Source organism: Mesocricetus auratus, unplaced genomic scaffold, assembly GCF_017639785.1.
Source record: "Mesocricetus auratus isolate SY011 unplaced genomic scaffold, BCM_Maur_2.0 Super-Scaffold_100007, whole genome shotgun sequence".
Lineage (NCBI taxonomy): Eukaryota > Metazoa > Chordata > Mammalia > Rodentia > Cricetidae > Mesocricetus > Mesocricetus auratus.
The window spans coordinates 37,619,318-37,632,098 of NW_024429191.1; the positions used below are offsets into that span (position 1 = coordinate 37,619,318).

The 12,781-nt window shown below is 45.5% G+C and overlaps 1 protein-coding gene across 1 annotated transcript; it reads left to right on the top strand.

Annotated features, from left to right (window-relative positions):
* The first annotated feature begins 1,798 nt into the window (after window positions 1-1,798).
* Window positions 1,799-6,718, top strand: LOC121141140 (protein RoBo-1-like). The gene is made up of 6 exons (XM_040747988.1): window positions 1,799-1,910; window positions 2,420-2,500; window positions 2,692-2,805; window positions 3,204-3,362; window positions 4,622-4,753; window positions 6,460-6,718. The coding sequence occupies exons 2-6, from the start codon at window positions 2,428-2,430 to the stop codon at window positions 6,696-6,698; spliced, it is 717 nt and encodes a 238-aa protein (XP_040603922.1). The 5' UTR covers window positions 1,799-1,910; window positions 2,420-2,427; the 3' UTR covers window positions 6,699-6,718.
* Window positions 6,719-12,781: the final 6,063 nt, after the last annotated feature.

The window sequence follows — 12,781 nt, forward strand, 5'->3', positions numbered from 1 at the left end:
CTAGTCTACCTAAGCATGAACTTGAAAGCTCCATCACAACCACACACCACAGCAGGATGACACACAACACACAGTCTGTTCCCACGATCCCAGAGACTGGAAGTGTGACTGACATCCAGGGTCAGTAGGTCTGGTTTCTCTGTGTCCTTGTTCTTGGACTGTGGTTAGCATCTTCCCCTATCTTTATATGCTGTGTACTTGGCATCCATTGAGTCCTGACTTTTGTTGGATAAGGACCCACAGGAATCATCTTGTTTTGACCCATTTCTAGGAATATTGTGCTTTTAAACCAAGTTACATTCTGGGATGCAGGAATTCTGCCTTTTATATGTTAATTCTGGGGACTCTTTTTCTTGCCAACAACAAGTTGAATTTAGTCTCCCTCTACTATTAGCTCACCCACATTAGCCCAAGGACTGGTGAATACACCCTGTTCACAGATCAGGGAGGGTCAGAAAGTTTGAAAGTTCAAGACTAGGACACTACCCTCAGGTCAGAAACCTGTAATTGAGGAAGAGCTGGAGAGCTCTTGCCAGTTTCCGGACACCAGGGAGGTGGCAATAAGTAGGAAAAAAAGGTCATAAAGCACTTGAATGGATACTTTTATAAAAAAGAAGAGAATGTGCCAACATTTGTAGAGATGAAGAGTGATGGCTGATTCTGTATCATTTGCTCTTTTTGGTGGATTTAGCTGAAACCATCTGAACTTGAGTTGACTGTGGGACATCCTCTCATTACTGTCTTGGGCCTGGTAGCTGTGTATGAAGTTCTGTTGCACAAAGCATAAGTGTTGAGATTGAAAGTCCAGGAAACACCAGTAGACATAATTAACCCTTTATGGAAGTTGATGTTTGCTTTCTCTCTCTCTCTCTCTCTCTCTCTCTCTCTCTCTCTCTCTCTCTCCCTGCTCTTCTCTAAGATGGGGTTTTATTATATAGTCCTAGATGACCTGGAAGTCTTTATGTAGACCAGGGTGGTCTGAAACTCACAACGATCTGCTTGCCTTTGACTCCTAAGTGGTAGGATTAGAGACGTGCACCATTATGTTGTACTCATTCTCCCCCCTCAAAATTTGAGTGATGTGTTTTGTTAGCTAATGCACAGAGAGCTTGATCTTCCAGATGGATGACCTGATGTTTACTGACCTGGCCATATGCAGACAAATTGTAGCCTCAGCATTCTTCAATGCTCAACATAGTGGGTTCCTAGGTGGGTTCCTCCTGATCTCCATGCCTGCCACACAGTCCTGGATTTTGAGAAAATGTAATCAAGATCTGGACAGCTGCAGAAGGATAGATGAAGTGTGAATTTCTCTTGTTAAGAAGTCTGGTATAAAGCTAGCAAGAGTTTTGCATAAAACCAGGAAGAATGACAAAGAATATGTTACAGAGGAACATACCCAGTTCCTCTCCAGCAGAGAAGCACGTGAGTCCTGGGGCCTGGTTCTGGGTAGGAGGAATTCAATCTGTGAGAGGGAGTGTTGGGAATTTTCACTGAGGAAAAATGGGGACTGGTGTGGGGCCAAGATCCTATACAGTGCAACTTTCAATTGCCTAGAGTCTTTTCTGCAGTTTAGTGGAGGTCTGGGACCCTCATAACCTCCTCCTCTTCTGCAGCTCAGTGGAGGTCCAGAATCATCATAGCCTCCTCCCCCTCCCCACCAACCAGAGGTCAGGAAGAGCTCTTCTCACGGTATCACTTTCTTTCTCTAGGAAATTCACCGCACTTGGCTTCATGTCAAAATATTATCTGTAGTGACTCAATTGCCAGGCAATAATAGTTCTCTGGGATATAAGAGTCAGTGACAGTGAGGGCAGAGAAAGCATTGCTTTCTTCCTCTCCCTGGTGAGATCACTGGCCTTCATCTCCATCTCAAGGCAGACCTTTCAGAACAGCAGGACTACTTCTTGGTGAGCATTTCCAGTGTGGGCTGTGATACCTGGTGTTGGAGCTGTTATGGGGAAGGTGACTTTAGAGTGGTGAATCCTTAGCTGAGGGGCAGATTGCTCTTGAGCACCATGGCCCAGAACTTTCTAGCACATAGAGAGCCTCCACCTGCTCTCCAGAGGAGTGGCTTCTTGATTCAGCCATTTCAACTGTGGAAGGAGAACTAGTGCCCTCCAGACCTATGCAAGAAGAATCCCTCCTGGGTGAAATTCCTCCTGGGTGAAAGGAAGACCCCGCCCCCCCCCCCGCTATCCCCACGACTTGATAAAGGCTATGGTATCTTTTCCTGTTTTGCATCCTTCCAAATGACCACATCTAGCATAAAGCCAGCATAAAGTTTGGCTCTCAGAAAGAGTGAGTGAATGAATACATGGGCAACAACACAGTCTGGTGTGTGAGTTGCTGGATTACAGGTCTGAGCCCCATAGTTATGCCCCATTGCCATCACTTGCATCTCATTTCGCGTTCACAGAAGTCACCATGGCCTGGTCTGGCAGCCTGAAGAGTCTCCTCACAGTCTTTGTCTTTACCATCCTGGCTGTCTGCTCTGTGGGTAAGAGTAAACAAGGCATTCCTTTCTCCTAAAGATGGGAGGGGGAGGTAAGCAGTCAAGAGCCTTGTGGGGTGGTAACCAACCACATGAGACTCCAGTGGTCTGTCTACCCTCATAGCTTGACTGCTAGGAAGCATCAACTACAGGGCTCTGGGGTTACCTTTTAAATGACGTACATTTCCTCCTGGCAGACAGTTACCTGTGTACAGTACAACAATGTGAAGATGCATCATGTCCTGGCAGTACAAGTTCTTGCACAGCCTCTAAAGGCTGCTTCAATCAAATGCAGCAATTTGATACACCATGTAAGCCAACCCTCACACCCTGACAGTCCTCCAGTTTATCCTTGCTTCCTTTCCAGGATGAGACTGGTGGGAGCCTGGGGTTCTGGGAGGTGGTGTAGATGGAGCATGTGCTTGTTGTAGAACCTGGATTGTACATGATGAGGACCATTGGGATGTGACTCCACTCTTACTTTTCCAGCGTCAAGGATCAAACTCTGGTATAATTCATGCCAAGCAAGTACTCTACACCAGTCACTCCCTTTGTAGCAAATGGTCCCTGTGTTGGTTCATTCTCTGAAACAAACCATTGCAGAGGGACTCTTGGAGAAGTGCAGTTCTCAAGGCAGGGGGGATGAAGGGACAGGTTCTTTACCATGAGCTCAGGAGGAAAATTTACTTGGTGGTTCAATTTTCTGCAGCTACGTTTACAGACCGCATTTTTAAGAACAAAGGGTGTGTTGGAGAATCAAACACATGCAATGATGAGTCATTCTCAGCAACGCTGGGTGATCAACGGAGATTTATCTTTGAAAACCGTTGCTGCACATCTGAGCAGTGCAACAAAGATGACATAACAGGTGAGTACAGCTCATGTTTGCGCCCCGGCACCTGCTGAGGGCTCCTCTGCCTTTCCGTGGGTCCATCTCTCTGCTGATGGGCTGCAGCCTGACACTTGCTTTCCCTGTTTGAAGCTTTCATTTATAAGGGTCTGGGTTGGATGCAAGCCACTCTCTTGGGTATGTGCGTACATACTTGCATACACAGACTGAGTGACAGCTGGGCAGCAGTGATTGGTCCTGGACCTATTCTCTAAGGAGGATATTGCATCTGCAGGTTTAAATGCTTTGCTCTCTGCTCTTCCAGTCTAGAGTCTTTCCTCACCCATCTTATTCCTCATCTCGGATTTTTGTATTGTTGAGATGGAGTCTTGCATGTATCCAGGCTTTTTTTATTACTGGGATCAAATAATTCTTCTTTAGCCTCCAAAGTTGGAGCAGCTGGGAGTACAGGGGTGTGTGAACAACTTTATAGGCAATACTTGGAGACCAACGGATATTTAGATATAACCAGTGATAGTATCTGTATTGCTATAATACTGATAAGTGCAATCATGAGGACATAAAATATGAGTCAGGTTCATCTCTGCACCCTTGATAGCACATCGTGGCTCCTCTGGCTATCTGTGGACTCCTGTCTGCACTGGGGTGCATCAGAGCTGCATGCTCGTCTTTCCTTTTGCCTGTGGCCCCTGTCCTTGGGAAGTGAAAGTGTAGATAGAAACCTCTTGTCTGGGTGGGACAATGAGTGATAGCTGAGTGCCATGAATTGGTACTCATTCTTTTCTCTGAGTCCAGTGATTTAAAAGTGTCCTCCTCATCCTTTAACTGAGATGTTTTTCTAACCTATTTAATTCTTCATCTTTGTTTTTGATGTCTCACTGCGTTTTCCGGGCTTGACTTGAATTCCTAGAGTCAAGTAATCATCCTTGATATATATGGGAGGCTGAGGCTGTCCCTAAAATTCCTCATCCTTTGGTCAGCATCTTTTTAGATGGCAAATTATCTCCTTCCCAAATGTCTAGGAACTTGTCTCCTGCTATGGTAAAGAGATGAGGAACTAAAGAAAGGCGAAGACAGCTGTGTGGACAATTATTACCAAAGGATCTCAGATACCTGCCTCCTGTTCCCTCCTTCCATGGCATTTTAGTTGTATTTTTGCTGTTGTTGTTGTTCAGTCATGGAATAATTATATGGTATTGGATTGAGTGAGGTAGTGATATTCTCAGCTATTGTTTCCTGCCTATTTCTCAATATGACATCTTTTCCTCTCCATTCAGTATCTCAGGAGCCCGCAGAAGCCAATGGTGTTCAATGTGTTGCCTTCTATTCGGATCTAGGCACACTTCATATGCCAACTATCAGAAAGTGCACGGGGGCTGAGAAAAAGTGTGTTATGGCTATTGGCACAGGTATGACTATTTATTCATGCATTGTGATGTTCATATTGCTAAGGGTACAGTGTATCAGCCATTTATCACTACACAGATAATTGCACCACAACCTAACAGGTGCAAACGAGCTATTTATCACCGCTCAGTATCTGAATGTCTATATACTGAGAACAGCATTGAGGTGTGGCTGTCTTAGGATGTCTCATCAAGCTGAGTTCTGTTGTTGGTGTAAGCCAGATGCCCATGATTCTTCAGATGGAGGATCTGCTTTCTAGCTCATTCTTGGCTTTTGGTGGGTCTCAGTTTCTCTTCCTATGGCCTTTTTATAGGCTACCAGTGTTCTCATAGCATATCCTCTTGCTTCTCTCTTGGAGAAGTGATGAGAGACAGACATAGAGTAATTGGTGGAGCTGAGGTAGTCAAGCCCTCAACTTAGAAGTGACATATCACTTCATAGTCACATAGATTAACCCAGATGTGACATAGGTAGATTAGATAGATCCAACACTTGGGCACCTCTGCCAGGAGATGGGCATGATGGGGGAGATCATCTTAGAAGCTGTTTCCCTCATGGATCAAGGACCAAGTGTGTGGTTGTTCCTTTAAACCTCAGATGGAACCATTTATCCCAAGAAAAGAGTTGACAGAAGAGTTGAGGTAAGGGTTGGGAACTGAAGGAAAGAGAAGAACAAATGTAACTGCTTCCCACAAAAAGTCAAGTTTGGGCACCTGTGTTGCCGTGATATTCTGGATTAGGATCTTGACTCAGAAGTGCAGGGAACGATGACACTTGAGTTGAAGAAGCCATCATCACTGCTGTTGTGATGACTCAGATCCCATTAACAAGCACTCAAGTTTTGCTTAAAGCCACTGACTTTAGTGAAATATTTATAATTTCCCATGTAGGAGAAAAGTATGTGTTTGCTGTGAGGGGCATAGATATGTTTCAGGGATTAATTGCAAAAATAACTCTAGAGTTTTTCTTCTGGACTGTATGCTGTGGGGATGAGCTAGCAAATCCTCATCAAAATATGAAAATTTGTGTGGAATTTAGGAGTGGGTTAAGTGGTGGATGGAGAGCTTGATGGATCTGGAGGCAAGCTATTTTTTGTTTTGATAGGTTCTGGGGTGAGTAAGGGAAAGGCCCTTTGTTTAGATAAGTTGGGATGAATAAAGAAAATGGAGTGTCACAGAATACAGAGGAGGGTTGAAGTCCTCCACGGTGGGACAGGCTTATGCCTCAGTTTACCCCAGGAAACAGACATCCAGTTTGTTCCGTAGTTATACAGAATCTAGAGCCCTCAGAAGAGATGTCAGTTGTGAGGGATCTACAATATTTTCATCAAGGGAGCCTGGGTAGAGAAGTCAGGGACCTTAGAAGGGTTTTAGTCTACAACTGAGACCCTGCATCTGGCCTTCTTCGCTGTGAGCAACAAGCTCATCTCTCCTAGAGAGTATGCATTCACTCCAGTGTTAGTCCCAGTGTTAGCCTTGTGTCTGAGATGCAATGGTCCCTATAAGGTTTCTTCTATATTGGGGAGACAATGGGACCACAAGACACTAAAGTTGGATGGATGGAATGGAGCTGGGCTCATGCATCTCAGCCAAGAGGCAGAAGCCATGGACTCTGGACCATTTTGAGCATAGTTTCCTTTCTCAATGGATGTAGGTGAGGAGAGCAGAAGAGAGGGGAGAGGAAACTAACTCTTGGGTCTTTTTCTTAGTAAAGGGAAGCAGTAATCCCTTTTCCATCGTGATGGCTGGAATGGGCTGTGCGACGGAAAGCTCCTGCAACCTGAATGTGACTGTTCTCGACAGCATAAATATCCACACCGTCTGCTTGAGCAATTTCCCTGTATTTCTACCTGGCTCATCAGTTCCGGATAGTACGGGCCTTCGACCTACATCCATCTCAACAGTACCATTTCTGATTATTCTCCTCCTGCTGAAAATCTTGTTTTGATCTCCCAGGCTCAGGCAGTCCAACAGTCCTACACACACACACACACACACACACACACACACACACACACACTTGGAGGGTGTCCTTCAATGTGGGAGAAATTAAAAGCTGGTGATTGTCTGACTTGCTTGTATTTAAGTGTAAAAACTCCAATCCATTTTCAATTTTAATTTCAAAAATTGTGCATGAATGCATGAATGTCTACGTGAGTGTGTGTGCGTGTGCATGCATGTTTGCGTATGTGTGTGTGTGTGTGTGTGTGTGTGTGTGTGTGTGTTGCTGGTGGAGTCCAAAAGAGGGTGTCAGATCTCCTTTAGCTGGCATTACAGGTGTTGTCAGCTGCTTGATGTGGGTTCTGGGAACTGAACTCTGTCTCTGTAAGAACATGATTTTAATTGCAGAGCCATCTCTCCAGCCTGCTATGATCCATTCTGAAATGAACTCTGCCTTCACTCTTCATAGCATGTCCAAGATGTCTGAGATGACAGTCATGAGATTCTCTTTAGTCCTACTGTTTCCAACCATCTCTTGCGCCACATGTCCTGGAACATTTTGGTTATATATGACTTATGATTTAATAAAGCTTGCCTGAGGATGCAAAGCCAACCACATTAGTTAACTATAGAAGTTAGGCGGTAGTAGTACACACCTTTAATACCACGATTCAGGATTAAGAGATAGACGGATCTCTGGTAGTTCAAGGCCACTCTGACTACATGAAATTGATCCAGTCCTAAAAGAAACAGCTCACACAAAGGGTATCTCAGCACTAGGGTACAAACACCTTTAATCCCAGCACTAGGGAGGTGGAGACAGGAATGATATGGCTGGGTAGAGAAAGGAATCAAATGCAGGAGAAGATAGGAACTGAGAGCTTTTGCCTGTGAGGATTCTTGGAGACAGGATTGACATTTCAACTGGGTAGAGGTAAGATCTACTGGCTTGGCTGCTTTGTTTCTCTGATCTTCACTTGAAGCTTGGATCTCAAATCTGTCTCTGGGCCTTTTATTTTTCATGTTACAGAACATATCTTTTCAAATTATTAATTTTCATTCATAATTTGTAATTGACCCTTGCTAAGAAAAATGAATTTGAATGGATAATTCAGAGCCTTGGAGGATCATTTCCCACAGTTCATCATAGCACAGCTCAAATATATAGCTAGATATGGTGTACATATAGCTCATAGCACTCAGGATGTTGAGGCAGTAGGATTACTGCATGTGTGAGGACATCATGTACTTTATAGTGAGTTCGAGGCTAGCCGAGACTACATAGCAAGACCTTGTTTACAAATATAGAATAAAATAAGATAAGATACAAATAAAAGAGGAAGTCAGGCACCCCTGAAACTCTCTCACCTCAGAATCATGAGCATGGAACTGTCACCATCCACTCTGCACACCTCTGTATCCTAGGGGGGTGGCGCTCCAGGGTACGGGCAGTGCCTGTCTGTTAAGGGAGTTGTAAATACTCACTTTAAATTATGAAGATATTTTCCCCAAGACCCCAGAAAGCTATTTCCTCTCACAGCAGGGTTTGGGCCATTGCTAGCTCCCACCACTCTTCCTGTATGCCACTGAGGCAAGGGAACTCCAGGAGGGAAAAGTTTGCATAGAACCTAAACTTCACCATGTTCTCGGGATGCTGACTTACAACAGAGTCATCCTGAACAAATGGACCCCTCAGTTCTTAGATTAGTTTCCAACAGGTCTCAGCACATCTCCCCAGGTTTCATGAAGAAGAGTGCCCCGGTGGCTACCTGATATGTGAGACCTGTCTCTCTGCGCCCACCAGGCCTTGCTGTAATTCCTCTGCTGCAGACTTCCTCTTTCTTTTCTGGTGCAAGTTATGAGGCTTCTCTAAGCTTGGTCTACAGTCCTCTGTGGACTGAAGGGAAGACTCTTCCTCAGGCCTGTCCACAGCCCCTCACACTCTGGATACACCCAATCTGCACAGAGTGGATTTTATGTCCCAGGAGGGAGCTGGATATGAGAGAAGACCAGTCCTTTGATTGTTTTTTGGAGGAGATGCACTTGTTTAAACCAGCGACGTCCATTATGTGAACCATGGTGTGTGTGTGTGTGTGTGTGTGTGTGTGTGTGTGTGTGTGTGCATGCACACAAAATCTAGTTATGAAGGATTTGGGTTATATCCATTAGTTTGTTGGACTAACCCATTTTAATTTCAATGGGAGGACCAGAGATGGTTGGTCCCATCTAAAAACTGCAGTCTCTAAATGACCCTCGCAACCTTTAGGTTATTCTTGTTCTTTGCCAGGAAGTTGTAATTTATGTTAGCTTGATTAAACCAGGGGGAGTCTAGAGCAAACACAGTCCCTGGGTTCTGGTCCAGGTAAGGGAGTAAGCTTCTCTTAGCCTCTGTCCTTAGGGCTGTGTGAACACTACTGTGGAGTGTGCTCAGCTCCTACACTGCTGTGGGGTATGCTCAACTCCTTCCAGAGATTCCCCCACCACCAATACAGAACTTACACATCCATGGAGCCACAAAACTCACCTTTCTTATCTTGCTTGGAGCAGGGAAGGGCAACTGCATTCATTGTTTGGTGGAAATAGAAAACAACATATACACATGAAAGGACACAGGGAGGCTTAAGGGATGAGATGATTCAGGGTTAAGAGCACTTGCTGCTCTTACAGAGGGCCCAGGCTCCCACACAGTGATCCACAACTGCCTGAAACTCCAGTTCCAAGGGACCATATTCCCTTCTGACTTCCCGGGCATCAGGCATGTATATGGTGAACATATATGCATGCAAGCAAAAACATTCATACATGTAAAATACATAAAAAGTTTTTAAAGACACAGAACTTTTAAGATTTTGCATATTAACCAGGCAGTGGTGTCTCACACCTTTAAACCCAGCACTCGGGAGGTAGAGGCAGGTGGATCTCTGAGTTCAAGGCCAGTCTGGTCTACAGAGGGAGTCCCAGGACAGCCACGGATACACAGAGAAAGTCTGTCTTGGAAACCAAACCAAACAGAATTCGCATACTGTTTTCACTTGTTTCAAGGCTGAAGGAGTGGAAGTGGTGTGCGGGTCTTCCCAGGATCCTACTCACGCTGGTGGCGCATCAGTAGCCCCTCTGTCTCATGACCAGAGAGCTGAATTTTGTTAATGGTGGTAAAAGTTATCGATGTATTCTGGGGGTATTTGAGGAGCTGTCCACCGTTCTCAGCAGTTTCCAAAGATGAACTCAGCTACTCCTGGCTCTGTTGCTTATGATGTGTGTACTGTCCTCATCCGCAGATGACAGGCAAGGGAGCAGTCAAAAGAGGTGAGCAGAGTTGTCTTGCTAGTAGACAATGGAAACATGAGTTCAACCCGATCTACCATTAGGGAAAAGAGTCAAGCTACCTGCTCTAGTAGTCATAGAAATATAAAATCTCAGAACAACAAGTTTTTGTTCACTGTGTTAGATTTCTGTTGTGGCCGTAACAAATCACAGTGAAAGTGGTGGCTTGAAACAGCACAAAGTCACAGTTCTGGAGGAGAGTCTGAACCGAGTTTTCCTGAGCACAGTTCAGGTGTCCACAGAGCTGGTTTCTCTGTGGTTGACCACTCCCTGTTTGTACTGTGGTCAGTAATCACTCACATTCTTTTACTCTTTGTTCCTTCCTGCAGCTTCTACAAACATCCCTGCACTCTGAGTCTGGCTCACAGCCTCTCCCTCTGGTGCCCTCTCCTTCTTTCTTCTGGGGATCCTTGTAGCTCACGCATGTAATACAGGGGATGTCCCCATCTCAGCAACGTCTCTTTGACCATGTAAGAATGACACAAATGGTGTCTGGGGATTAGGGCATGTGCAGATTTATCGGATAGTATTCAGCTGATCATACAACCTACCAATTAAAAAATATCTCAACATTCTGTAGGGTATTCATAAGCAAGACTGGTTGGAACCGGGTGCAGTTCTGCAGATGGTCCTGGGTTGGGGGCTGTGTCCATCTTTGAGAACAAATCCAGCTGACACAAAGCAGATTAGGCTATCGTGAGAGCAATCCTTTGAGAGCATTATTGTTGGAGATTTTCTTCAAGGAGCTCTGGATGTGAAACATGGTGTTGCATACAATGTTTGGCATAAACAAGGAACCCCTTTCCACTGTCTCCTGATGAAGCAGTGAAATGCCGTGTGACACATCACAGACCATGCCAAGAAGCTTGTGAGACACCGTTTGTTTCGGTGGCCTAAGGACTAGGGAAGCAGTTCCTCTGTCTGCATTTGTCTCTGGTAGTTGCCACTCCTTCCTCTCTGCACACAGAGGGACAAGGTGGTGGCAATCAGCAGGTTCTCTGTCACCACCTCTGGTTCCTTCTTGGGTGTGTTCCTCCCAGGCTTAGTGTTCTCCCAGCTCCAATCCCACCCTTCTGATCTGTCCAATGATACATGAAGCATGCAGTTGTGAAGCTCCCTTTGTGCCTGTAACTATTGCCCACTTTAGCAACGCCATGCCTGACACCATGTGGTGGTTTGAAGGAAAATGCTCCCCATAGGCTCAGAGGGAGTGACACTATTAGGAGGTGTGGCTTTGTTGGGGTAGGGACGGCCTTGTCTGAGGAAGTGTGTCACTGGGGGTGCTCTTTGAGGCCTCACATGCTTAAGCAGTACCCAGTGTGGCATCCTCTTCCTGCTGTCTGCCGATCTGGATGCAGAACTCTCATCCCGTCTCCAGCACCATGTTTCCAGCCATGACAATAAAGGACTACAGCTCTGAAACTGTAAGCCAGCCCCAACGAAATTTTTTCCTTTATAAGAATTACCATGGTCATGGTGTCTCTTCACAGCAGTAGAAACCCTAATTAAGACACACCAGAAGCCCCTGACCAGTCTCTGTGGCTACCACGCCCTCCTCTGAGTACCCCCTGCCCACCAGCTGTTGGGTCTGTGAAGATGTGGAATGAGCTCTGTTCTTTGGGAGACAATACCTCGCTGCCTGTCCTGACTTTTCCCCTCTCTCTGCTGCCCACATGCTCACATGTGTCACTGCAGTCCCTTTTGTGATGCTTCAGCTAATTAGTCTTCCTGATCCCAGCACTCCTCAGGTTTGTCTGTCTCTGCATTCACATCATCTGCCCAGAAGATGTGAAGCAATTTCTCATTTGTATCACGCTGGCGCCCTGTGCTCTGTAAAGCTGCCTCACAGAGCTTGCAGACACCCATTTAGTTCACAGGTAAGGACAGAATAAAGCTGGGCCTTTCTGCCTTCTGGTGGCGTCTGTGTCCCTGATGTCAACTCTGCTGGTCATATTCCTGCTCAGTCCAGCATGAAATATTTGGGTGTCTCAGAATGGGCAGCACGCATTGTTAGTTCTTAATTTGCAATCCTTGGCCTCTTCAAATGAGACACGAAGAATAACCAAGGCTTCTGTTGGCCAGCTTTCCCATCTTATTCAGTCCTCCCGAAAGGCACTTCTCCGTCCTTGTCCAGAGCCTATAATCACCTTGGGTTCCAGCAACAGCAGAGCCTTGCAGACCACCCCATAGTGAGATCAGGCCACAAATGGAAGCAGTTGCTCTACAAGAGAAGCAAGCTGGCCTAAGTAGAACAGTCATTTCATGGAAACCGGATTGTTCCCATAAGACATAAAGACTTCCACTAGATGGCGCAGGTGGATCTAGTTATATAGTGTTAGAAGCTCAGATTTTAGAAATTGCTGTTTGAGTTGCTGACTCAAGTTGCACACACACACACACACACACCACTAAGTGAATTTTGACTTGGGATTAGGACAGAATTTATGATGACTTCTGAAGTGTCCCTAAACACATTTTTATTGTTGACCATAAAAATAAAAAAAAATATCTACCAACTCTGGAAAACCCTGGAGTCACTCTGTTTCCACGGCAGGTTTTTTCTGTATGCAGGCTCAGGTTTCTGGCCTTTCTCATCTTCTAATTGTTCTGTGTACACACCGACGCTTCCCTTCTCCATTTCCGGAGCAAATATACCCAGTAAGCAAACACTTACTGCTGTCCAGACCATAGCAATCCTTGTTATGTGTAGGGGTAGCAGTGGGTACTTCACAGTGTTTGCTGCCTCCACAGCCTTTTATCACCCAA

Coding starts and splice junctions, on each gene's coding strand:
- LOC121141140 (XM_040747988.1), top strand. CDS start 2,428: ATGGCCTGGTCTGGCAGCCTGAAGAGTCTCCTCACAGTCTTTGTCTTT. Junction 2,501..2,691: donor CCTGGCTGTCTGCTCTGTGG/GTAAGAGTAAAC, acceptor TCCTCCTGGCAG/ACAGTTACCTGTGTACAGTA. Junction 2,806..3,203: donor GCAGCAATTTGATACACCAT/GTAAGCCAACCC, acceptor AATTTTCTGCAG/CTACGTTTACAGACCGCATT.